Source organism: Corvus kubaryi, unplaced genomic scaffold (assembly GCF_017639235.1).
Source record: "Corvus kubaryi isolate FWS band 111438036 unplaced genomic scaffold, C.kubaryi_AGA036_p1.0 37361, whole genome shotgun sequence".
Classification (NCBI taxonomy): domain Eukaryota; kingdom Metazoa; phylum Chordata; class Aves; order Passeriformes; family Corvidae; genus Corvus; species Corvus kubaryi.
The window spans coordinates 4503733-4530482 of NW_024581118.1; the positions used below are offsets into that span (position 1 = coordinate 4503733).

The 26750-nt window shown below is 44.8% G+C and overlaps 1 protein-coding gene across 2 annotated transcripts; it reads left to right on the plus strand.

Annotated features, from left to right (window-relative positions):
• The first annotated feature begins 163 nt into the window (after positions 1-163).
• Positions 164-26598, plus strand: SOAT1 (sterol O-acyltransferase 1). Of its 2 annotated transcripts, none has more exons than XM_042033859.1 (16): positions 164-246; positions 2708-2841; positions 10185-10243; positions 13951-14099; positions 14194-14253; positions 14566-14673; positions 16397-16679; positions 17799-17877; positions 18513-18594; positions 19242-19287; positions 20373-20502; positions 20911-21008; positions 21464-21562; positions 22063-22198; positions 22948-23093; positions 23880-26598. In XM_042033859.1, the coding sequence occupies exons 2-16, from the start codon at positions 2718-2720 to the stop codon at positions 23934-23936; spliced, it is 1656 nt and encodes a 551-aa protein (XP_041889793.1). In that variant the 5' UTR covers positions 164-246; positions 2708-2717; the 3' UTR covers positions 23937-26598. The 2 variants fall into 2 exon arrangements, with proteins under 2 accessions (XP_041889793.1, XP_041889794.1); XM_042033860.1 differs by having other exon boundaries at positions 198-246; positions 2712-2841.
• Positions 26599-26750: the final 152 nt, after the last annotated feature.

The following is a 26750-nucleotide window of genomic DNA, read 5'->3' on the forward strand; positions in this document are numbered from 1 at the left end:
CCGCGCCCCACGTGCGCCTCACGTGCCGCCCCCCCCACCCCGGGCGCGCGCGCCCCGCCCCGCCCCCGCGGAGCCGCCTCCTCGGCCAATGGGCGGTGCCGCCGCTCGCCCCGCCCCCTGCGCCGTGACGTGCACGAGCCCCGGCAGAGGCCGCGCGCGCGGCGCGAGGAGAGCAGCGGGCGGGAGCGGGGCAGAGCGGAGCGGCGGCGGAGCGGCAGCGGCGGCAGCGGCTCGGCAGCCCCTGAGGTGACGCTCCGCGGGGTGGCGGCCGCCCTGGCCGCGGCACCGGCGGCGGGAACGTGTCCGCGCCGTCCCGCCCCGTCCCCGGGGAAGCGGCTCCCGCCGCCGCTCGGGGCTGGGGCTCGGCGGAGGCGCGGGGGTGTGCGGGGAGGTAGCGGGGCAGGGGCTGGCTCGGAGCCTCGGCAGCGCTTTGGGCAGCTCCTAGCGGCGTCCGCAGGGTTCGGATAAAAAAACCTTTCGTGGCGAGTGTTCTGCGCGTTGCGGATGGGCTGTGGAGTGACCTTAACTTTGGTTTGCGGAGTGACCTTAACTTTGTTTTGGTCCCTGTCTGGTTCGCTCTGCAGATCCTGAGGGTCCGGGTCCGCGAGGTGATGCTATGCCCGAGGGCAGAGAGTCGCAGGAAAACTTTAGAGAGCTCAAAGTCTTTGGGGCAAGGTTGTTATTTACTGTGATTGGTGTTGCAGGCAGGGGGTTGGAACTAGGTGGTCTTCAAGGTCCCTTCCAGCCTAAACTATTCCGTGATTCTTAGCTGTTCTTCACCGAGTCTTTTGAAATGCAGAGATGAACTTCCTATAAAGTGTTGCTTTTCTCCCAAGGCATCTTCTAATTAATTACCAGGATGTCGAAAGGGAAGACGGAGAAGCTCAAGGTCTCTGAGCCCTTTCCGAGTACCGTAAATCAGGTCCCAGTGAAAGCAGGGAGTTCCTGCTAGCGAATCTGTTAATGGGTTTGTGGCTCTACAAACATACATCTGCAGTTGTGGATGCCCTCAGAGTGGGGTGAAAGGAGTGACTGTTTACCAATCGTGAGGAGCGATTTCCTCTTGTGAGGGGGGTGGTGAACATCTTGAAGTTATCCTGGCATTGTGTCAGGAGTGATTCGGTTCTAGCAGAGGTTGGAGGGAAGGGCCGATGCCCTCTTTAGGCTCTGATGTGCTGATAATTGCTTAGGTACTGTAATGCTGCACCTCTGTTCATATGGGAACCTGACTAGGAAAATGTTTGTTTTCATAGGTTTTCTTTAGCAGGCTTCATGTTTCCATGTGAAAAAGGCTGTGCTGTGATAACATAGCCTATCTGAATTATTAACTCTCTAGGTTAATTGTTTTCATTTTTATTTCACCCCACACATGACTTTTCCTTCCCCCATCCCAAGACTGGTTATTTTAAACTCCTTTCTGTTAACCTTTCAGTGAGATACTATAACCACTCTGCACTGGTGAGGAAGGAGTGCCTTCTTAACCTCTTGAGGAAGGTGAAAAGTGTACTGAGACAAGAATTAAACTTGTGGTTCTCTGTTAGAGCTGGAAAACTCACCCAGTTAGTGATTTGTTGTTTGGTGGTGGGTGGTGTTTCTCCCCTGTATGCTGTGAAGCCTGAAATGAGAATAGGAGACTGTCCTACTAGCGGGACAAAGACAGGAAGCTGAGTTCTGGAAACCTCTGGTTATAGTTTTATTTCCCTTTTGCAGATGTGCCAGCCTCCTTATTCTGAGGAAATCCCTCCTTAACTAGTTTTTTCACCAGTGCATGAGTTTTCCTGGCCAGCCTGTAACAGCTCATCTGTGCTGGTGCACGGATGCTGTTCACTAGCAGCTAAACACATCTGCTGCAGAGTTTGTGTCGAGATGAAAAAATATATCAGGTTTGAAAACGTGGTTGCATACATGCCTGTGAGGTTTTCTGGAAAAAATCTGCACATTGTTGTAGCTACATCTCCAAGAGATTCTTGGGCTGAATTTCATGGAGAGTGTTCTGGGATATCACTTTGTGACCAAGTTAGAATCTCCTCATCCGCTTTTCATTAACTGAGAGTTTTGTTTTCATCCTGTATGTGGTGCTTCAGGTGTTCCCTACTGGCAGCTCTGTCCCCAGCAGTGACCTTTGTCACGGGAACTGGTGTAGTTCAAACCTGATTCTCTTCCTGTTTTTCCTTGGTTTGCACTGCAACCATTGTCTGGCAAGCAGAACTCAGGGATCCATTGAGGAAGCTGTTCCTGCTGTAACAACTGAGAACTTGACAAGGAAGGGGCTTGGCTCAGGCCAAATACTACTGGTGATTCTGCAAAATAAACCTGCCACATCTCGTGGAACACAAGTCTTGATGCCAACCTGACTGTCAGAAAGGATTGCAAGGGCTTTTTGGCCTTGTAAAGATTTTGCAAAAGCTTAAGTTATTTTAGGTAGTTACAAAGTCTATAGGGAAAAGAGGGAGGTGCGGGGAGATGTTTTGGTTGTGGGAATGTACTTGGTTACTTTGTTCTTGTACTGCTTGTAGGAAGGGAAAGGAAGTGTGTTCAACAGTAAATGACTAATTCAATTGTGTGCTGAATTTTCTCTCTCCTTGCTCTGAATTCATGATGAAGGGAAAAAAGTCTAACTTCAATGTAAAAAAGACTATGTAAATATATTATTGAAAAATAAATGAGGTTTTTGTCATTAAATATTTGCTCTCCTTTTCTGATCTAGCTAGGTAACCATGGCAGGTGATGACTGTGTAAGGAAACGCCAGTCTGGCTCCACTGCAACCTGCAAGACCCCTGAGAATGAAGAGACACAGAGGAGACCTGAGAGCGAGAGGTCCTTTCAAAACTCAAGCAATGGTGAGACTCACTGGCTCGGCACTGGTTGCATCTCTGGCATGTGATCTCCTCTGAAGTGCCTTTTCTACTCATGGCTCTGCCTCTTCACTCTTTCATTTCTGTTTTTCTGTCTCTGGAAAGAAGGTGGAGCTCCCTGTGTACCAGCTGCACCCCTTCAGCAGGTGTGGGTTGTTTGAGGTGCTGAGCTTTCCCTCAGGAGCTGTGTACTGCAGTGCTTGCAGGGGTCTAAAACAGGGATTAATTGTCACAGGAGGAAGAGATGCATCAATGCTGTAAACGGTGCAAATGCCTCCTTGGCAACACTTTTGAGTAATCCTGGTAAATGCTTTTTCTGGGACTTCATCTCACTTGCTTTACCACCTGTAAGTATGTGACTTGTCAAGATGGAAGAAAATGGTCTTTAACACACCAGGCTAAGGCGGTGTATCCACCTGACAGACAGGTGGAGGTGGGATGCCACAGAGAATGATTCTCTGCTGCTCTGGGATTCTGTTCATGTCAGGACAGCTCCCTTTTATTCAGACTTAACCTTGGCTGCCAGAATACAGAACAATAAACAGTTGTGTTTGTGTTCATTTGTTTTGTGGTCACCCTAAAAGTCACGTGGCCTAGAGTTGGCTTTTTGGAAGGGTCGCTGCTGCTGTGCCCTGTCCCTTGGGTTGCAGGGACAGTTGTGTGGCACTATGAGTGGTTTTGCCTGTGGACTCTGTAATTCCTGGTTATGCTGTACCACATTCCAGCCCGGTGATAAGAAGGTTAGAGATGTAACTGCAGCTTGTTTCCTTTCCCTTTGTGAGACACATTAAGCAAAAAGCTGAAGTATTTTATCACAAGGTGCCATGTGAGTACAAGATCCTAAACCCTGGTGCCAGTGACTCAAGGAGATAATTCTCACTGATACACTTCTGGACATCATCACTATTTCATAGTACTCCTTTCAACTGAAATGGAAGCTGGAGCAAGTTCAAGTTTAGGACAAGTCAGATTTCTTATTGAAAATTAAATACATTGAAGAGAAAGCCATCCCACAAGCTGTTTGGAGAGCTGGGATTTTAAGATGTTGGTGGCACAGTAATTTTAATTGGATCAGATGTGACTGTATTAGGAAATTGCAGGGAGTTGGTGTCTACTGGAATCCAGTGATGCTGGGCTTGGGAGTAGACTTGTACCGTTTTAACCTTTTCATGTGTGGAAACTCCTTAACTGCTATGAGTGAAGGGTAAGTAATAAATAGAGCAGTGATAATTAGGACTTGATGGGTGGGTGTGTCTTTAAAGGCCGTTCATTTTAACACCTCTGAGATGTGGCAAAACACCACTGCAGGTGGGATACTGTGAGTGTGTAGCAAATAAACATCCAGGGATAGATCTCTTGACGGTGTCCATGTGCCTGGTGTGTTGGCTTGGAACAGTGCAGTGTGGTTTTAATCCCGTACAAACTGCAGTGAAGGACAGCAGGGAGGAATCCTGGTTAGTCAAGACTAAGTGCATCTTAACCTGCCAAGGTTGCTGCCAATTGAGCAGAGGTGTCACAAAGTGTTATTTTGCTCAGCTCAGTGTTGGTGACAACAGGAATAACACAGGGAGGTAAGAGGCATGAATCTGATGCCCTGAGGCATGGGAGAAAGATGCATCCCTCTGGTCAGGAATTCTTGTGTACAGGGGAGTTAAATCAGCAGCTCTGTGACCCAAAGGTTGAAGATCTATGGAGCTGAAGTGTTCATGAGTTGCAGAGAGCGGCCCCTTCATGTAGCCCAGGGTGCCTTGGTAACTAGGGAGGGCTTTCAAGGCTGAGGTGTCAGAACTTCTCAAAAGAAGTAGCCATAGATGTTTTTTCTTTCTTTTGTCCTGGCTATTCACTCCTGAATAGCTGTTTCTAAGGCATTAGTGCTGATGTGCACAACGGCAGTGTGTGGCTAATGATCTGCTGTCTGGCAACAGCCTTTTTGTACTCTTAACAGCTTAATGCTGGGTGTTGTGAAGAGTTTCAGACAAGATGCATGTTTTGTTGCAGTCGAGGGATTCTAGCCAGGTCAAGAGTGTGTGGAAGTAAATATTGTAGCATGTTTGTGGCAGTTATTGCTGTAGAAAAACGAAACCATGAGGATGACCCACCCTTGATCTTCTCTGATGAAGGCAAACACAGCCTGCTTTCTGTGGTAAGAGTTGATGTGGCAGGGCCAACTGACTTGTTTCCAGAAGTGTGTGAACTTTCTACAGAAACTTTTGGGCCCTTAATCCTTTCTTCATTAAAACTCGGGTGCATTGGCTGATCTGAAATTGCTTAGAGGAATACCTTTAATACATGTATTGGCTTTAGAGCTACAGTAGGTCTGACTCTTCCATTTGTACAGTTGAGGTTATTTTTTTTCTTGGCTCTTCAAATGCTTCTGAAGACTGTCTCATTGCTTGGGTTCTAAGATGAAATAGTTTTTACTCAGGTACACCCAATTTTACAGAAGTGTGGAAATACACTTTTGAGATTGCCAGAAGGAATCTTCTGTGCCTTGATTTATTTCTATCTTGTGACTATTCAGCCTGTAATTTCACTTTGATAGAGTAGCTGAACTTCAGTCTTACACATCATTTCTCCTCCTTGAATTGGCTCCAGTGTTGTAATTAAACAACTAATTTGGTCCTGGCTCAGAGTCAGCAGATGATCTAGGTGGCAATAATCCCCTGTCAAAAGCCAGGCTTCCTTAATAAGATAAGTCTTATATGTTTTCAGCAGGAGATACAAAGAGAAATATGAAACTGTTCTGCTTAATGGGATATTGGTATTAGACAGTACTGGTTGCAAGAAAACTCACCTGGAGTGAGCATAATAGAAACTGCATGAACAGATCTTAAAAGGCTAGAGAGGACATGGGTCATAAGTGTGCATATGAATGCCTCTAAAATGCTCAGATTAGTCCGTTCAGAGCAGTAAAATGGTGGGTTTGGAGTCTGTTCTTGTTTCCCCAGAAATCAGGAAAGGCCTGAAGTGTCTCTGGAGGCTGATCTGCAAACAAGCTGTGTGGCATATCTGTTTGGTGTGAGTAAGCCTGTTTGGTAATGCTGATCTTAGAAAGGGGCTGTTATCTTCCAGTGGAGAGGTTACTATCGATCATCTCTGGTGCAGAAGTTCATGGTGATGCACAAACTGTGTGTGCCTACAGAGAGATGGAGGAGGAGAGAGCTCTCCAGCAGGGAGCAATTTGGAAAGATTTAGCCTTTGCTGTGTGACTCACAGCAGTGAGTGTTCAGGGTTTCAACAGGCTGTTCTTGCAGATTAAGTTGCTTGAATTGAGTATCTGGGATGTGTTTCTGAGGGATAGATCAAAAAGCTGTTTTGTCTAGGTGGATTCTGGCAATTCTAGGGGCTGTCACGTTTTGGAACCTGTGGGTTAGGTGGAGGCTCAGCAGTCTCTTGTGAAGAGCCTGCGGACATGGTAGCATAATGTGGAGAATGCTGGTGTTCCTTCCTGCTGGTGAAGAGGCTGTTTGGGTTCCATGTCCCTGCAGCACTGATTTTTTTAAGCTACATACTCACCCAGCTGCAGTGCAGTGACCTATGGCCTGTGAATTCTTTAAACAGATCAGCTGAGTCTAGTCATAACTTGCCTCTATTTGCTGAGTGGCCAAATAAATTATCCTGAGTAAGAATAACATTCATTAGCATCAAATTATTAACGTGTGTTGTATTGTAGCAATATGGATCTCCTCCCCTCTTTTACAGTAGCCTTGCACTAGATTGGCTTTAATATTGCTTTGCTTCTGATAACATCTTCGGTGTTTTTGGAGAGGGAGCCTTTAAATCCAGGTCACTGACAGTGATGAAGTCCTTCTGCCTGTGTTGCTTTAACCTCTTGGATGGGAAGTTGTCTTATCAAGAAATAACAAAGCTGGTTTTTTTTGGATCCCAAGCTGCAGCACCAACATCATATGAGTGATTCTCTGCTCTACCCATCTCAAATGTCACTTATCTGTAACATGTGCAAGAGTGGGTTGAAAAAGGGACAACAAGATCCTTTAGAAAAGGTACGCTGTCAATCTTGTGAAACTTGAGTTGCTCAACTTTTCAACAATTAAGAAGCTTTCTCAATCTTCAGGTGATTTTTTTATTAGCTTGGTTTTCATAGGGAAACAAAACTTACAATTAAATTGCTCGTGCATTTTTTCTTCTGGCTTTTGAGCCTGCTTGGAATTTGGTCTGCATAGAGGAGTCACATTCTGAAAGGATCAAGCTCAAGACAAGTGGTCCTTTAAAGATCTTGTTAATGTCCTTGCTGATGGGAAAGGAACCCAATGCCATTGAGTAAAAACTTCTTCCTATGAACAAAGCTTTTCCGAAACAAGCCCTGCTTAAGTCTTCTCTGAAAGTGCCCACTATTTCATATTAGTCTTCAAGACAACTTTCTCATGACTTTAAATATATTTTCTGCCTTCTTAAGGCAGAATCTCAACTTCTTTTAAATGCAAAGATGTGCCTGCTTGTATAGTGCAGCCTTGAGTCCATTTTTATATAATACTGTTGCAATCCCAAAGTGATACAGAGGGATGCAGGCTTCATTTGCAGGGTGAAAGGAAAGGGAAGATTTGGACTTCTCAGCAGTGCACATTTCCTTTTAGACTGAAAATCGTGCGCTGAATCTCTTCTCCAGTGACTTGACAGAACAGAAGTGGTGTCTTGCGCAAGGGAAGATGAATGATTAAAGATGATGTGCTTGTTCTCTGCTATCTGCCTTGTGACACAGCTGGCTTTATGGGGTGATGCAATCCAGCAGAATGGGTTGGTTCGGGGTGACTTTTCTTCTGCACAAGGTTTTGTGTTGAAAAAGACAAGCTCACAGGTGAGTTGACTTTGTCATGTGAGATGCTTATACCGAAGCCACGGAGATGTTGATTTTAAAACCTATTAAAAGATGCTGTGTTTCTAATCTTTTCTGTGCATGCACACTAGGATGAGGGCAAATAAAGTGACAGGAGGACACTGCATACAATTTAGCAATTACAGCATCTGCAGGTCAGAGACTGGCCTCATTTCTTGTACAACCATTAAAGCTGGACATTTGGTGTATGTAACCTATACCCAGTTTTAAGGCCCTGTAGTCTAAAAGAGTGTTTTATTTCCTGGGTAGTTTTTAATGTGAGTTTTTAATGACTGAGGCTTCAAAGGCAAGATCTGACAGGAAATATATGGACAAAGAACTGGTTATTTTATTTTTAGCTTATCTTAAAAAGGAAATAATGCAATTCCTTAAGTCCCATGTGTCCTGTTCTCTTTGGCTGTGTTGGGTGGCTTCAAGCAAACTTGATATCATCTTGAAGACTGGCAGCTGGGTAAGAGACACAAATTCTTAGTTTTTTGAAGGGAAAGGTTAGTTGTTCTTTGAGCTCCTCTGTTCTGCTTTCTAGCAGGTCAGCACAAGGTGGTTCTTCCCAGAGTAGTAATGGAAGGAGGGGGCTGGGAATACAGTTGTGGAGTGGCACAGTGAGGGAGTAGAGCCACTGAGAATATATGAAGGGGCACAGTTCTGCTGCTTGTGGAACAACTTTGTTTATTTTTTTAATGTATTGGGGGAGTGTCTGTTTGAGACCAGCAAAGTGCCTGAGCTGAATGGGTCAAGGGTATGTTACATTCTTCTCAAATTGTTTTCCAGACTGCTGTTGTTCTGCAAATGTAACAGCACCATGAGCTTAAATACTGAAGTTTGGGGTTGGTGGTTTTTTTTGTCTTGGAGGTGAGATGCTTAGCAACCAGGAGTTCTATTTTTGTAAAAATGGATCTTTGCGTGCAGCCAAAATCAATGGTGTTAAGCAGTTTCCTTGTTTGTTGTTAACATTAGAAGTCTGCTAAGTAATAGGCAGTTGTTGCTGGTCTGTCCTTAATCCTACAGCCTGTGTAGCAGATGGGCAAAAACCAAAATCCCTCCAGACAGACAAAAATCAAAATTCCTGCTTGACTGGTGGGAAGGGGAATTAATGCTAACAACTGAGCATAGCTGCACCAAAGGTAAAGTTTCTTGTGTTGTTGTAGTCTTCTCCAGTACTGGAACAGGAGTCACCTCTGAAGCAGGGCTACCTAAAACACTTACAACCAGTTGCTCAAACAGGTTGACTGAGACTCCTGAGCATTACAGAAGCACTTCCTTCTCTGAAAACGAAACTACATTTTGTGTGGAGGCTGTTCTCATGCAAGGAGGCCACGTTATGCACCGTGGTAGTGCTATCAGTCTGCCTTCTTGTCTCACAGCAGCACAACTTTGGCACCTCTACAGCAAATCTGTTAGCTCATGCTTCCCTGGAATCTTATTAGGGAATCAGCTCAGTACCTTCTTTTTCTAAAAGTGGTAATGTTGTCTGAGACACCAAACATGCAAGTTGTAATTCTGGCTGTGTGTCGGTGTGTAAGGTGGTGCTGTAGCTATAAATGCCAAAGGATATGCACAAGGCAAGGTTTGTTGCTATCTTTTCACTCTGACTAGTATTTTAGGGGGGTGGATGCTGCTGCTGCTTCAGTCTTGATTTTCCTTCATGTGCAAGACTCTGTGTTTCAAGTAACTTTATCTTCTGTTCTTTTTGGAGAAGTGAAACACCAGCTGGTGCTTGTCCTAAAACTCAACTGGTCCGAAGTGTCTGACCTGTGGGTGTTGTTCCCCTCGATGTCAAGAGGCATCTCAGATGTGTGGTTTTTAATGCGGAAGAAAGGTGGCATTTCAGGCTTCACCTATTGGCCAGTGGTGTTAGTAATGACAAAAGTCAGATTACATTGATGGCATGTTAGCCTGACTGTTTACTTAAACTGTGAAACACACAGGAATACAGTCACACTGATATCTAGCACTTCTGGGGGATTAAAGGAGTGGGAATAGCCAGATCTGACCGCAGGATAACTGTCCAGCTTGCCATTCAGCCCGTCTTAGAGCTGATCATGGTGTTTTACTGACAGCTGTACTGCCTTGTCTGTTGGCAATGGAGAGACCTCCAGACAAACTAACCTTGCATCTGGGTAAGATAAAACTCTGATAAAAAACCAGCACACTTGGATATGACCTTCTAAGGGTCGTTCTGATTGCTGCTTCAAGGCTGAATATGTTTAGGGACCTTGGAAAGATTTGCAGAGTTGCTGATGAAAAATAAAATCCAGCATGTTATCAGCTGTTGACTGCCTTACAGTGCTGTGATCCTAAAATACGTGGTCATAGTTTATGAACTTCCTGCAGCTTTGATTTGAGTTTAGTGGCAACCTATTAGAAGTCAGAAATGCTATTGAAAAATTATTGTCTGAGCTACTGTATGCTGTGCTTTCTGTGTTTTCAGATGAGCAACTAAAAATGTTCAATGTTTGCTTTCCTTCCTTAGGCTGGGTTGATGTTGACCACGTGATAACGAGGAAAATGCAGCTAATAGCAGAAGCTGAGGTAAATACAATACTTGCTTGTGGTGGGGAGCAGGACAATTGACCCTGGATGTCATCTGGAGAGTCACTAGCCCTGGAACACAAACAGCCCTATTCAGTCCTACCTTGAGTGCAGTGACTTTTCCACAGCCCTCTCTCTCTCCCACTTTGCACAAGAGGGGTAGTGTTATATAATGAGGTTCTGTCTTACTTGACCCCAATAGGTTGAAGTCCAAAGATAAGAATGAACTTTGAGACCTGTAAATAAAGTGGAAATTGCCTTACCACTGACTTTGGGCAGTGTCATGATTAGCCAGCCTGCTTGCATATTGAGCCTTTAAAATGCTCTGTGTCCTGCTATCCACTGAATAAAGGACAGCATGGAGCCTCTATCCCACAGCTCACAGTAAGGAGATGACCTTCCTGAACTTTGGTCTCATTCTTTCTGTCAGTGAACAATATCCTCAGAGAAAATAGCACGGGGTGTTTCTGGCATCATCTGCATCTGTGTGGGCTGCCGTTTTCTTAGATCACATTAAGGTGATTTATGCCCAAATTACATTAAATTGGCTAAGGATGAGCTGCACCCTCCTTGTTAACCATTGTTTTGTGGCACCTGTGTTCTCCAGGGCGAATCACCCTGCACTCTTGCATAATTTTATTGCAGAAAATTCCGTGGTAAATCTGAACTGATCTAATTGTGCTAGCTTGACATGTATACTAGGGAGTGGATACTTAGAAGACAGAGAAAAATACCTTGCACCTTTGAGATATTTTCCTGGTTCCCCCCCCCACCCCTATAGGGGGTGTGTAATTTGTAACAGATATAACTAAAGTGTATTTGTCTTCCACAAAGCATGTGCTGCTTTTTTTTGCTGAAACTCCTAAAATTCAGCCCATCAGAAGGATAGCCAGCTCAGAATTTTATTTTGGGTGTTGTCTTATCCTGTTTATCCTTGCTGAGAACAGGAGATCAAGCCTGGTAACTTCTCTGCAGACAAAACAGCCACTGTTAATCACTGTGGTGGCAGTGGGTGTTTGCAGGAGAAAAAGCACAAGTAGCTTTGGAAGTTCCAGGGAGCACTAGCTGGTTGCAAGGGGACAACTTGACCTTGGATTTCTTTTTTTCAGGAGTGTCTCTTGTTCCTTATTTTTTTTCCTGGTCACCAGCTTTGAGACACAGTTTGTAGACAAAGTGATTTCTTACCCACAAAGAGAATCCTAGAAAACCAGTAGGTCACTGGTGTTTTAATTGCTGAAGTTTCTCCCAAAACGTAGGGAGTTCAGATTCCAAGTCCTGAGCCATGCAGCTTGCAGATTTGTTTAAGGTGCTTCAAGGCTGAGAAAAAAAAAAACACTCTACTGCAAAATACCTGAGAATTTCTGGAGTGCTGGGCCCTTTTGTTGTGGGAACCCCTGAACAGAGGCTTGGACTGCAGTTTATCTTTTCTGTGATAGGTATCTGAATTCTAGGCAGATGCTTGACTTGTGGAAAGCCTGGTCACTGGCAGCTCCTGCAGGTGTAAATGGGATTTGTAGGAGCTGGGTGTTGCTCATGCAGAGGAGGCCTTCAAGCACCTGCACTCTAGAAGTGCAGTCCTTTGTCCATGCTAAGCAGAGCTGAGAATGGTGTGTTCTGTCTCTAGGTCAGGGCTGGGTGTTGTCACGTGTCAGTGACCAAAATTACCGAATCTGGTAGAATGAGTAAAGCTCTGGGGAACTGTTGCAACTTTATAAGGAAGGGTCACTTCCCTCAATCCCTGACTTGTCATCAATTCTTAGTATTGGCCAGCTTCTGCTTTTGACAGCATAGCATTCTTTTAATGGTTTTTGGTTTGTAATTGCAGTTAGTTACAATTACTGTAGGGTCTGTACTCTGATTTGTATTTTATTTAGTCTATTAAGAACTCATGGCCTGCTCTCCCAATCCAAGCATGTGCACGTGTTGGTATCAGCCCTGGAGGGCTGTGTTAGGAGGAGGCAATCTCAGCAGAGTGCCAGCCAAAGGGAAGAGGTATTTTAAGGAAATATCACCTGCTAAGCCTCAGGAGAGTTAGGCTAAAAAAGGGGAGACACTATTTAAAAAAAAAAAAAAAGTCGGGAATGAATAGTGCTTTGTTTAGCATGGAAATTTGAGCAGTCCAAGAGAAACAGGAATTTCTATTTGACTTTTTGGTAGGGATATGTGCATGTGTGCTGTAAAATTAGGCCGTACCAGGGAGCACCAGTGTCTTCTGTTACAGGTTGTGTTCACAAGTAGTCAATATTTGTTGTTTATTTTTTTTTTCCTGTTTTAAAAGGAGCAAGTTCCTATCTCTTGCAGAGACAATCCTCTGCCTCCCAGAAAAGCATAATCTAAAAGTAGCCAGATCCTAAGAACTTTGTTAAGCACTGGGGAAGCTTATTTAGTCTATTCTAGAAGCTGCTAAATAGGGGGGAAATGTTTTTTCAAGTTAAATATTAATGTGCTCCTTTTCCTACTGCAGCTTTTGTTTCAAGAGATCTCTCTGGATATGACCACTGTAAAACAGGAGGAATGTAGAGTTCTGGTCCATCTTGACTTCAGGGTCTTCTCCTTGGATGTGGTCTCACTTCAGATAGTCTTGTATTTCCTGCCAGAGAGTTAAACTTGCTTGGCTGTTGTCACATTAAACAGGAGCATTTTGTAAGAATACATCATCTGTTCATGTATTTCATAGGATCATGGAATAGTTTGGGTTGGAAAGGACCTTAAAGATCATCCATTTCCATCCCCTGCCATGGGCAGGGACACCTTCCACTAGACCAGATTGCTCAGAACCCTGTCCAAGCTGGCCTTGAACACTTCTAGGGATGGGGCAGCCTCTACCAGGGCCTCCCCACCCTCACAGGAAGGAATTTTTTCCTAACATCTGATTTAAACCTGCCCTCTGCCAGTTTGAAGCCATTGCCCCTGGTCCTGTCAGTACAGTTCCTCGTGACAGGTCCCTCTCTGACTTCCCTGTAGGTCCCCTTCAGACACTGGCAGGTGCTGTGAGGTCTCCACACAACCCTCTCTTCTTCAGAAACCTCCTTGAAAACAGGCTTTTTTTCCTTTTCAGCCTTCAAGATGAGACAGTAGATAGGAGTTGGGAATTCTGGAAGTGATCAGGGAAACGTGTTTCTTGAGCAGCTGATCAGTAGCAAGACCAGATGAAAGGATGATACGTAGTTATCACGTAGGAGGACTCGCACCTCGACTCTGGAGGCAAACTGGAACCCAGGCAAAGGATGGTCAGACAAATATGGCTAGTAAACACTTGCATAAAGAAAACAAAGCAAAATATGCAATTAGATTTTAAGTAATTTCTTGAAGCTTGCCTTTTGCTGAAGGTGATGGCTGTCTGGCAGAGTGTTCGGGAGCTCGGGGGTTGGCTCTCAGCTGCGCTTCATCACTAGGCTGGTCCCATTTGGTGTTTGAGGGCTAAACATTAAGGAACTGAGTTCTCACAAGTCTGATAAGTCTTCTAAAAGGCCAGAACGATTCTGTGTTGAATCTGATGGAGAAGATAAATGTTATTCAAAGCCCTCTGGCCTGAGGGCTTGTGAACCTCGGTCTTATCCAAGTAAGCGCCAACTGTTGGCAGATGGTACAGAAGTGTTTTCTTGATGCCTTGCTCTTTCCTGCTCCAGAGAAAAAGGAATATAATTATTGTATGAAAATGTACCCAGCAAGTTAAACAGTTTACTGCTGTGTTTTTACTCTCTCAGCAACTGAAGCCAGCTTTCATGAAGGAGGTGGACAGTCACTTCACAGAGTTTGTGAACAGTTTGGTGGCAAAATCAGCACTCCTGGACTCCTCATCTCCAGCCTCCCTTTTCCCAGCTTCCTGCGCCGAGAAGGAACTGCACAAAGCCAAGTAAGTCCCTTTTAAGCTGTTGCTATAACAAGGTTATGTTTCCTGGAAGCTTTATTTCCTTTTTTGTCTCAAACGTTCTCTTATTTCTTTGCAGGAATTCGAGGGCCCCTCCAGAACATGGGAAAATCTTTACTGCCAGGAGGTCCCTCTTGGAGTGAGTAACTTCATCAAATTAATTTCATCAAATTGACTGAGAATGCCCTTGATAGCAAAGTAATGAGCCTTTGCTTTGAGGTTCTTTTCCTGCCACTACCCATGGTCTTGTGTTCAAATCCGTAGGGACTAATCTGTTCAACCTTCTCTCTTTCTATAATATCTGTACTACATCTTGCAAATATAAACCTTAATTACAGCCCTCTCAGTACCACTGGGATCATGGCTAATTATCCTTTGTCTGAGGATAAGCTGAGGAAGTGTCTGTGTCTGTGGCACCCCAACTGTACCTTAACTCTGGTCTCTTCCTCAGTGAGCTGTTTGAAGTGAGTCACATCAGGACAATCTACCACATGTTCATCGCTCTTCTCATTGTCTTCATCCTCAGTACACTTCTAGTAGACTTCATTGATGAAGGAAGGTAAGAATGCTTTGGGAAGGCAGGGATAAGGGCTGGGAATAGCTCTTCCAGAGTGCCAGATGTACACGAAACTGCAGAACAGTGCAGAAGAAAGGGGGAATCCTTCTTGGGATGTTGTTGGAAGTGTGGGTTTCAACTTGGCATACTTAGAATATATGCTGGAACTCCTGTTGAGAGGCTATGACCATTTCAAATCAGATAGCTGGGTATTAGGAAAACACTGCTAACTGATGTGTTACACAAGAACTGTGGCCAGCACAGTTCAGCCCAATGTGCTTAGTTCATCACGAGGCTGGCAAAAGGGAATGTGGAATACTTTAGTTGAATATCTTCAATGAGACAGTAGCTTTCAGCTGCTTGTGTTGCTCGAAGAAGGACTCTGCTTAGAAAAACTTTAAATACTTCAGCAGTCCTTCCTCTGTTTAAAAATGACAGTTCTGAAGCACTCTACTTGTACTTAAATAAAAATAGAACTTTGTTTTTCCTGGGGAAAAATCTCAAGGATGTTGGCACAGCCTCTGCTGAGATAGTGCTTTGCAGGTAGCCAGTTGTGAACAAGATTGTGAAAGACTGCTTTCCTCACACTGACTTGTTGCTTAAGTAGTATTTTGGCAAGCTATATCTCATGTACACAAGTAGGATTACATGTTTATCTTGCTGATTGTTGGCTCTTCAGTGTACAAAACCAGAGCTGTATCTTGATTATAATCACTGTCCCTTTGGTCTGGGTATAAGAACAGGCTCATGTGCTGCTGAATGTTTTTTAGCTGATCCTAACTTACTAGTGCATGGACATTGGGGGAGAATGGGTATTTACCTTACAGTCAACTAGGGCTGGATTCCCCAGTTACTTTTAAAATAATTTTTAAAATGGTATCTGTGGTTTTAGCCAGATCTGATAACTTGGATCCAGTTTGCAATTGAGCCTCCACCTGAGAAGAAAAAACTTTTGCTGGTGTACTCTGTACTGTCATCTTCTCTGACCTTAGTTTAGAAGAGTTGCTTATTGCAGGAGTAAGCTCTGATGAGTGTGAGAGGCAGTAAAGTTTATCAGCCTTTTGTTGATGTCCTCATGTTTTAAGCTTGATTAATGGACTAAAGTACCTGGTGCACACCAGTTGGTCATATTTGGCCTGACCTTCTAATGACCCTGAGCCTTTTGGGGAACTTCCAAACTGAGCCCATGTGGAATGCCCACAAAGAAGGATTAAACTAGGTTTGAGTGCTGGTTGTTAAAATACCCCATGCCTATAGAGGCAGGGAAAAAGCCTCTTTAGGCTTAAAGCCCTGTGAGGAACTGAGTTTCAGTGCAGTAGTGGTGGTGTCCTGGGAGAGTTCCCCAAAATCTCTGGCAGACCCTGGTTCGGCAGTGGATTGTTCAGTCACGTGCTTGTTCTTAGCAGGGATGAGCTTGAGCCCACTCTTAAAGCACATGCTGATCTTAGAGATGTGCTTAAGCCCTGTGGGATTTGAAGGTAAGCTGTGCCTGACAGCACTCATGGCATCAGTCCTTCTCTTATTTTCTGGGATACTTGAGGGTGGCCACTTGGTGCTGCCACAGACAGCCCTCTGTTTCTGAGCTCAAATTGCCATGGTCACTTCTGTCCAGACTGTCAGACAACTATGATCTGGGACCTTGTGTTTTGTAGCCACTTAGTGGAGCAGAAGTATTTCTAATCAAACGATGGACACTGAAAATTGTCTCTTTCCTTGTGCCTTCTAGGCTGGTCCTTGGATTTGATCTCCTGGTCTTTGTTTTTGGAAAGTTCCCCGTAGTCTTCTGTACTTGGCTGTGCATGTTCGGTGCCACAGTAGTTGTTCCATACAACCTTTTTGTCTGGTGGGCCCAAGGCTACTCCAGTTCCTCCCATCGTGCAATCCACTCTTTCTTCTACGGGATGCTGTTCACACTCTTCCAAATAGCTGGGCTTGGGTTTGGACCAACCTATGTTGCTGTGTCCTATGCCCTGCCTCCAGCTTCCCGCTTCATTGTAATACTGGAACAGGTGAGTCCCTACCCTGTATCCTCTGTGTCCTAGGACACACTGACTTTTCTTTTCAAAGAAAAGTGGGAAGGGTCCTTCTTCCTAAAGGAGTCAAATGTTACTTTTATTCATTAAATTAAGCCAGGGCTGTGGATGCAGTATCTCTTGAGACTTGAGGACAGTCACATGCAGCAAATCTAATAAGAGTAGAGAATAAACTTAATTTTGACCTGGAAACCACTTGTGGGTTTTTACCCTGTATTTAAGATTCTACTGTGGGCTTTTACTTCAAGGCTGAAATTCCATTTGTTTCTGGTTGTCCTGTGGATGCTAAATGTTCAAAACCAATTTTAAGAACATGTTGTGCCACAGTGCACAAGGAAGCTGTAACATTCCTCTTTAAAAAACAAACCCAAAAAAGCAAGTACATAGTCAAGAAGTGGTTCCTGTTTGCATTTCTGTTCCCAAGAAGTCAGTGTCTTGGCTCTGTAGTCAGAATTTATTTGGAAGTGGAACTGGTTTTTGTGGCAGGGAGCAGGGGAAGAGTGCAAGAGTGGAGGTCTGGTCAGACCATCAGGTTAAAACAAGGATGGTCAGGGATGAGTGTAGTTTTAAGAATTAACTTTGGACTGGCCCTACTTTTGGTTCTTCAGTATTAAAACAAATTTTTTTTAAAAACCTGCTCAACAGCTGTGGACTTTTTATGTGGGGCACCACCTTATACACAGGTAGTGATAGTTGCTGTACAACACATGTAATTTCAAGGAGTCATCTAGACTTTGAAACATCCAGGCCTGCTGAAATGGAGAGGGGTTCCCTTCAATTTTAAGTTAATGTTAGCTGATTAGTGACTTGCTGGTGTTATTGAGTCCCTGTGTATGTGGTGGTCCTGCAAGTGTAGATGAGATGTGTTTGACTCTCCTGAGCTGTGATTGCTGCTGCATGTTTCCCCTTGCAGAGTTTGAAATTCGTGCCAGTTAAACAGGCTTGTGGGCAGAGGAAGCAGCCCTTTCCTTGTAGAAGGGCTAAATTGGAAAGAAACCAAGATGCTGAAGGTGTTGCTGTAAAATGCTTGATCCAGTCTTCACTGGAAAGCTGGGAAAAAGAGAGCACTAAGCTGCTCTTCTCTTGGCCTTACAGGTTCGTCTTGTCATGAAGGGTCATTCCTTCATCCGGGAGAACGTACCCAGAGTGCTGTCCTCGGTAAAGGACAAGTCTGGTGAGTGACTGCTTCGCTTGGCATAGCCAGCTCTAGTTTTTCCCCCATTGCTTTGAGCTGCCCTCATCAGCTGGAGAGGTGGGACTTCAATAGGTGTCTGTGGATGGGGAGGTCAAAGGTTTTGCATCATAATTTCAGCCTGAACCTTTTCATTTGTATTCAGTTGTATTAGACAACAAGCTAGACTGTTGTTCAGGTCCAAGTCCTCTCTGGTTCGTAAGTCTTTGTTCTCCAGAGTTCCTTATTTCTGCTTTTAGGAGTGAAAGGTGCTGCCTGCACACCTGCAGCTCAGTGCTCCAGATGAAGTGACAGCAATCACAGAACAAAAGGCCTTCTAAGCAAGGCATGCTAGAGCTGGCTGGACGTTTTGATACAGGCCTTGCAGCTTTATCTTCCCCAGGAGGAAAGGAAACGTTAGGTGTTAGCAGACAGTTAGTTACCCTCACTTGTGAACTGTGCTTCATGCATTCCATCTGAAAGGTTGAGTTTGTTTTATTCTCTGCAAATGCCATACCTTTAGTTCCAGACTGAGGTTTCTGAGGTGAGAAGGGTTCTGTTTTGTGAAAGGGTACTGGGGAAACTGAATTGTCAGTAAACAGATTGCAGAGTGTTCTTTTATTTCCCCCTCTTCCCAGGCACAGTACATATTCCCAGAATTTATCAGTACCTGTACTTCCTCTTTGCTCCCACCCTCATCTACAGAGACAACTATCCCAGGTAATGTGAGCAGCAACACAACATTAAAGTAGTCTGAAAACTGAAGCCAACATTAGGCACCCCTGGGTGTGATCAATTTATGCATTAGAGCTTTCATAAAGATGTGGTTAAGCTGGCAAGGGTGAGACTTGCTCATGGAGTTCTGCTTTTATTTCTTTGGGAAACTCACTTGAAGTTCAACAAATTAAGAGCTTGCTACAGATTATGTAGTGATAGACAGTTCCTGCAATAGGAACCCAAGTGTTTTATGTGGTGCTAATAAGTAGCCCTGTCCCTGAGTTTGAGGCTGAAGCCTTTCAAAGTGGGAGCTCCCAAACTCTTGTGTCCATGGCTGGGTTGCACTTTGGCAGTGTGAAGTCAGCAGTCCTTTACATGACTGTCGGCAGCTCCCCACCTCCTGCGGAACTGCACGGTGCTGCCCTCCAGATGCCTTCCCATTTATGGAATTGCTGCAGTTGAAAGTGAGGAACCAGCAATTTGGGCAGACATCCCTTGGACGGCAGGAGATTAAGAATTCTGGAATCCAAAAGCCTTTTTTTTTTTCAGAGAATACGTCAGTAAAATTGTAAATTCCCTCAAGTAATGGAAGGGAGGGGTTTGCTGCTTTGAGGTCCTGTTCAGCTGGGATACCCTGTTCTTTTTCCTAGGAATCCCACGATAAGATGGGGCTATGTGGCCACCAAGTTTGCACAGGTGAGTAGTGCAGCTTTCTGCAGAATACACTCTTGGAGATCATCTCAGATGCATTGCTCAACAGCTCTCTCTTTGGCATTGAATCACCCTGCTTGGCGTGGGCTTACCAGTAAAGAATGCTTTTCAGTGACTAACAAATAAACTGTGATCTTGCTGTGCTGATGGTTGTGCCAAAGATTAAAACATTTAAAATCTTTGCTTAAATGAGCCTCCAGATGGAAAAACCTCTCTATGTGTAGAGCAACACCCATGCCCTCTTCACCCTGATTGTAGTGCTCTGGCACAGCTTCCTCTCTGCAGATATTCAGAGCAGTTCTGAAATAATGAGGCCTGGAGTCTAAATCCTCAGTGCCCGTTTGAGTTCAAGGTTGACTGGTTCTTCACATTTGTGGCTGTGAGCTCCATAGCTTCTTGTGGATGTGTTTCCAAGTAATGGATTTGTGTGACTGAAACCTTCACTGTCACACAATGCATTTATGGTTTAAAGAGCAAAACAATTTTTTAAAAAAAGGCAGCATGGACAGGCCTTTGGCTGCTTGCTGTTGGGCAGAGGATGACAGAGCACACACCTGCCTTACATCAAGGTACTTAAACAGTGACTTGTATTTTGACCTCAACATCCACAACGTGGGTTCATGAGCCAGAGAAAGCCTGAGGTGCTTTGGCCTGTAAACGTCTTCTTTGGGATAAAAGAAAAATAAGCTGTAATATTGGATTTAACTACAGTAAGTATTTCTCAATTATTTCTGCCCTTATCCTGGATGTATATCAAGGGTACTTTTCCCACTTTGGCAGTGGCATGGATTTTTTGTGTCAAGACTTTTGAGTTGATAGGACTGGGAAAAACTGACAGCTGCTGTAATAGAAAAGAGAAGCTGATTTTGCTGCTGGCTGTCAGCATGCTCCAGGGGTTGCTGTGGCTTGCTTTCTGCCTGGATCCTTAGGGAGGTTTATTGGCAGCAGTGTAAAATAAATTCTTTTGGCTTGTGTTGGCAGCTGCTGTTCTCTCCTAGAGCTGGCAAGTGGTGATATTTTAATTGTGTGTTTCTGTTATGAAGTCAGGTTTTGGGGTATTTTTGTTCCAGGTGCTTGGTTCACTTTTCTATGCCTACTACATCTTTGTGAGACTCTGCATTCCTCAGTTTCGCAACAGCAGTCAGGAAACCTTCAACCTCCGAGGGCTGGTTCTCTGCATCTTCAACTCCATCCTGCCAGGTAGGGCCCAGATCCATGAGTGACTTTTATCTTGGTGCAAGACGTGGAAGGGAGAAGTGCTTCATCTGAGATGTGTTCGTGACAGGCAGAGATCAGCAAAGGAGATCTTGTGGGCAGACGTCAGCATTGAGGGGTAAAACTTCAAAATCAGCAATACAAAATAAAAGCTGGGTTTGAATTTAACTGTCTTCCAATCAAGTTGCAGCTCTGGGGCAGCCTTGCTATTGCCCTCTGGGGCGAGCAGGGCCTGGCATGGTGAGAAACTGAAATGCTGTTGTGCTACCTGTACAAAACAGTAAAGCTCATCTGTGTCAGTGTCTGTGAGACCAGTTTTGACTGTGTTAGGTGCTCTGGCTTGTGGCTGAGAGAAAACACTACAGAACTGGTGTGGATGTCCCTTGTTCCCAGGTGTGCTGATTCTCTTCCTGGTGTTCTTTGCATTCCTTCACTGTTGGCTCAATGCGTTTGCCGAGATGCTGCGCTTCGCAGACAGGATGTTCTACAAGGTAAGAAGCAGGAGCTGTAGTTCATAAAGCTTCTGAAAGTCATTGTCATCATGAAAAAAAAAAGAGGAGGAAACTGAAGATTGTTTTACCAAACAAAGCAGCCGTGGGATTGTGCTTGGTTTATGCTGTTAAGGCGTAAGTTTGTTGCTGTGCTGTGGAACAGCTTTGATTTCTGCTTGGCAGTCTGAGTTGGTAAAGGTGAAACGCCCTGTGCACAAACAGAAGCAGCCACCAGACCTACCTGGCAGTTCCATTACCCTCTTCATGTTCCTTTATCACGTCAGCCACTGCAGTTTGGGGTAAAACCAAACCTTAATATACCAAGTGGAATGCTGAAAGCGTGATGGAAAGCTTGGTCAAATTGTTATGTTAGCTTGGTATTATTGTGTCCTAGAAAAGCCCTCTAGAAGGTTTTATAGTTAATTAGATTTATAGTCTTTCAACTGTGCTTTCAGGACTGGTGGAATTCCACGTCCTATGCAAACTACTACAGAACCTGGAACGTGGTAGTACATGACTGGCTCTATTACTATGCCTACAGGGACTTCCTTTGGGTGAGTAGCAAGCAGATGTATTCATTTGGTAATTAAACATTTAACTACTGGGCAAAATGGTACATTTGTCAAGATGCAGCATCCCCGTCTGTTTAGAAGCACAGAAATGTTTCACATCAGCTGTTGTGGGGAGCCACTGTGCTTTTAGAGAGATCCAGTGCTCAGTGCCAAGTCCTTGAAGTGTGCAAAACGTGGGCCTGAGATGTGGGAGTGCAGGGATTGGCTCAGCAGTCAGAACTCAGGGTGCACTGTTTCCATGAGCTGTGGTAGGCATTTAATGAGTGTGCTCAGCACAAGTACTTAGGCAGGGAACCACAAATACACCTGAACAAAAGCATCTAAACCCCAAGGTGCTCTGGGAGGCACTTAGCATTTCACATGTGCCTCTCGGCTGGAGGAGAGCCTTCTTAGCTCGGGGAAGAAAATCCAGTGCGTTGCAACAACCAAACAAAAACCACAGCAGAGTAGCTCCTAATACTTGGCATTCTCCTCTCTCCCAGTTTTTTGGAAAGAAGTTCAGAGCAGCAGCCATGCTGTCTGTCTTCACTGTGTCAGCTGCTGTGCACGAGTACGTCCTCAGCATCTGCTTTGGCTTCTTCTATCCGGTTCTCTTCTGCTTGTTTACGTGCTTTGGAGGTAAGTTCCAAGGAAGAGAGCATGGGAGGGGGTTTGTGGCTTTTTTTCAGAGAAGCATGCTTGGTGCTTTTGGCAATGACACCAGCTGTTCCATGAGCACTAATGCACAGTGGTGTTGTCCAAGGGGTATGAGTCCAAGCTTTGTGAATGGATTTTTGCAGCTCAGTAGACACACACCTATCTATACACAGAGGATTTGGAAGCTTGGGGCTTGGTGGAGAGGAAGAGAGTACGATATACTGCTGTTCCTGTGACACTGCACAGAGTTTAACAGCACTGCTTCTTCTTTGCCAAGATGGGGGTTGAATCACTGTGTGTCAGCAGCTTGTCAGTCTTCCTCTTTAAAGTCATAGTGGAAGGCAAGTATTACTTCACTACTGCAGTGAGGAAGAGCCCATTTAAAAGTCAGAGCTCTTGCATTTCTTTTTGGGTTTTGAGTTAGAGGGCTCTAATAAACTCTAGGCCACTCCTGCCATGCCTTGGTGACCAGAGTAGCACAAAGAGTGCTACTTTGTTGATTCCCAGAGGCACACAGCCAGGCCAGCCTGTTGGCAAGCTTACTGGAAGTAATGTCAGAACCAGCTCAGAGTATTTGCTCTATTGCCAAGCATCATTGGATTTTCATGGAGTAGCCTTGTTGCTCCAGAGATGAAGTGAAAGGAGGGGAAGATCCAGTAAAATTGGTTGATCTTTAATTCTTGAATCTTAAGCTTGTTTTGAGTAATGCTTCTTATGTCACCTCTTTCCAGTGGTCTTCAACTTCACCCTTAATGACCGTCGGAAAGGGCCTTTCTGGAATGTGATCATGTGGACTTCCCTCTTCCTGGGCCAAGGTGTCATCATCTGCCTCTACAGCCAGGAGTGGTATGCCCGCCAGTACTGCCCCACGGAAAACGTGAGTGCCTGGCCCTTCCTGTGGGATAAGCTGCTGTGGGAGTGCCTGTCCTGCCTTGCTGTGCAGGAAGAGTGGAAGTTAAATGGCGTGAGCCTTTCTGGCAGCGTGCTACATCCCTTCCTTTTGAGTGAGTTGGCCTAGAGGCTGCCTAACAGAAGTGCTTTCAGCAGTGCTCCTTCTGTGCTGGTGGTATTTCACTACTTGAAACCAAGGGTAGTGTTAGCACATTTCTCAGGATACGCTAGACCTCATTTAGGCTGTGGCAATGCAACTGCAGCACTTGGCCAGTGAAGTCAGGAGAAACTTCTGGGGGAGGCCCACAAAAACTGCGCCTGTTGTGCCTCTCCCGGGCTAGAGTGGGGGGTGGTGAGAAGTGGTGACCTGTAGATAGTCTGGGGTTTTGGTGGTGTTTTCTGGAACTCGTTTTCTTGGTACCAGATTCCGTTCTAGATAAAACTTCCTGCTGTCCTAATTGATTTCAGCTTTAACCAAAGGTATCTTTGGCAGCCTCTATTTTAAGTTCAATTCTCCTCAATTAAGAGTTTGCCATCATAAATTACTTGGCTTCTTGATATAATGGGCTACTAGGCACAGTGTTTACCTGATGTAACAGAACTTGTGGCTGGAGCCACCCTCCAGGCACTGTTCAGTGAGGGCAAGAACAGGGTTGTAGGGTGCAGAAATGTGGTTTGATCTTTCCTGTTAGAGAAATTTGACTTCAGCAGCTCGTAGCACAGCTGGTGCTGTTGGCATGTGACTAATTTACTGCCTCTCCATGTTTTGCAGCCCACATTCCTGGACTACTTAAAGCCACGCTCGTGGTCGTGTCATATGAAGATGTGAAAATGGGGTGCTCTGGCCATGTCATCACAGAAAAACAGAGGTGTCCTCCAAGTATTTGGACCAATGATCTAACTCACTACAGACTTTTTCTAAGGGAAGTTGTGCCTCCTGATTATTGGGGAGAAACTGTAATTTTTTAAAACATTGCTGGAGCAAACCAGTTGACCTGGATTGCTACAGACTTCAAAGGCAGCATCTATTACATGCTGTCCCACTTTGAGCCATTTCCATGCCAGTAAAACATTGAGCTGAAGGTGGAGTCTACTGGAATCCTACTCATCCAGGGGTCCCCCCTAGTTGCTGCTTTTCTGGACAAGAGGCAAGCTAGTCAGATTTGCTGGTAGCTCATTGTTGGTATCCGTCCATCTTTCTTAGCCATCCCTTTGCAGTTTTTTTTCTCCTTTTTTGTAATGGGATGTCTACAAAACTTGTGTTCTTCATGATCCTGCCTGCCACTGAGACGTGGACAGATGGCAGAGCAACAGGGTGTTTGCCTCCTTGCTCTGAAGATGGCCAAAGTTTTCCTGGCTGCTTCAAACTGTATCCTGTGTATGTTGGCTGCCAACAGATATAAAATGGGCAGAGGAAGAGGGGTTGTCACTGTGCTTGTGGCTGCATTGCAGAGTCAGGTTCAGAAGCAGGGTGTGGTGTGTGCAGGCTTTATATGACTTTTTACACCAAAAGTTTGTTTTCTCTGTATTCATTTAGTTCCCAACTGCCTTACACCATTTTTGTTCTCTGAAGGCCCTTGTGAGTTGAGGAATACTTTTTCTTCTCGCTCTTCCTTTCTCCTGCTCTAGATAATCAATTTTTTAACATGATAAACTTGTAAAAGAGCTTTTGCTTTAATTTGGCAGGTGCTTTAAGGTATACAGGTTGCTAAGGGTTTCTTTATTAAGAAAAACTTGAAATACTCTGACCCAACCATAAGAAAATGGGATCAGCTTTACAGATACAGAGCATGATCTCGTTTGAAATGGCCACATGCAGTCCAGTGTGCCCATGTGTGTTGGAGCAGCTTCTAATGCTGCTGAGGAAAGGAGGACTGGCCCACAGCTGATTTGTCACCTGCCTGTGTCTGCCCTGGCATCAGAGGGGGCTGCAGGTGGAGATCAGCTTCCTGGGTACTGTCCTCTTGGTGCAGAGGGAGGACATCCTCCCATACACACCAGTAAGGGCAGGGGCTGTGTGTGAGTTTGGGGTTTTCAGAACAATCAGAGTCCCTTCAGTTCCCTTGTTCTCAGGTGCTAAACAGAACAGGGAACTTCCAGTGTGTCTGGGTACAGATCGCTCCAGTTTTACTGGAACTGCAGCTCCTGTTATTGGAGACAGAGCCACCTGATGGTCATACCCTAACTTTGGTGAAAAGGGCCACCTGACAGAGAACCCAGACCTTTGGTGACAAAGATTTTAGAATTACTCAAATGCTGCCAGAAACTGCCAGTAAAGAACAGCATTTCCTTACTGCCTACAGCCCTGGGTGTTTCATACCAGCAGTATTGGGACCATTGATGGACTTGTCTCCCAAGCCACTTCAGACTCTCCTTTGGGCTTCTGTTTTCACTAACCTAAGTCAGAAGTAAGTTCATGAAAGCTAGGGAATACTTTAACTCTTCCAAGTTTTCAGTCTTCTGTAAGAAGGAATCATGCTCTGGAGAAAAGACGTTGTACCGGGTCAAATTTGCCAAATAGTGTTTCTGTGTGAGGTTCTCTTTTGGAAACATCTCCTGCTAGAAACTGTTTGATGAAATAGTTGAAGTAATTTCAGAGGAAGGGGTTCATGTATATACTCAAATTTGGCAGTATTAAATCAAATTGAGCATTAAATTGATTACTTTATCCTCATTCAGCTTGAGTAATCTGAAATCTTTTATCATACTTATCATGGGAGGAAAGAACAGACGTTCTGGAACAACTAAGCTTCCTTATTGAAAAAACGGACAAAAAGACAAAAAAACACCCTTTGGCCAAACAGCTTTGTCACCTCCTTGGTATAGGATGAGATTCACTCCAATTCCTTTTTGTTTGGTGCTCAAAACACTTACAGAGCTAACTGCCCTCAGAGAGGGTGGGATGGATTAGGGACTTGGTTTGCCATCTTGATACCTGTGGCAGGTCTTGATACAGTCTCAGTGTTTTCAAAAAGAGACCAAAGGATGGCACTTTGTGCCCTGTTTTGGTGTTTTCCTCACACCTGGCACTGTTGTATGCCCAAAAGGAATATCAGCATTTACCACGTCAGCATCATCACTGTTCGAAGCCTGAGGGCTTGAGCATCTGGCAAGCAAAAGGCAACCACAAAGGGATGCTCAGCTGTTGGAACTAGCCTTAGTTTTTGACAAGTTGAGGTTTTCAGCCTTGTAGATCAAGGCGTCTGGCAAGCGTGCTGTCAGGGCGTTAACAATTTGGATTACTTTCCATTTTGTGGGTTTTTTAAATTGCTTTTGAACCTGGGCTTACTTTCAGTTTTCTCAAGCGTGCTGGGGGGGAAATACTAAGTCTTTTGCACATTGCTTGTTTAATTAAGAGTCAATTATACCTTGTTTGAGTTCCTTAGACAGCAAGTGCCAGAGCTAGCAGTGCGGTGTTCTGGTCAGCGGTGAGGATGTGAAGGTTCCCAACCTGCCCATTATGAGCTCTTAATATAATGTAATATAATATATCCTGTTTTCTGTGGTTCCTTCCAACACAAGAACTGTGCAGCTTGCTTCCATGGTAACTCCCTCAGTCGTGAGGTGGGAATCCTCCAGCTTTGGAATGGCAGCCAGTACAGCTGCAGCTCCTTGCTCGACAAGCTCACGACAATCACCGTTG

Coding starts and splice junctions, on each gene's coding strand:
- SOAT1 (XM_042033859.1), top strand. CDS start 2,718: ATGGCAGGTGATGACTGTGTAAGGAAACGCCAGTCTGGCTCCACTGCA. Junction 14,254..14,565: donor GCCAGGAGGTCCCTCTTGGA/GTGAGTAACTTC, acceptor TCTCTTCCTCAG/TGAGCTGTTTGAAGTGAGTC. Junction 18,595..19,241: donor TACAGAGACAACTATCCCAG/GTAATGTGAGCA, acceptor TCTTTTTCCTAG/GAATCCCACGATAAGATGGG.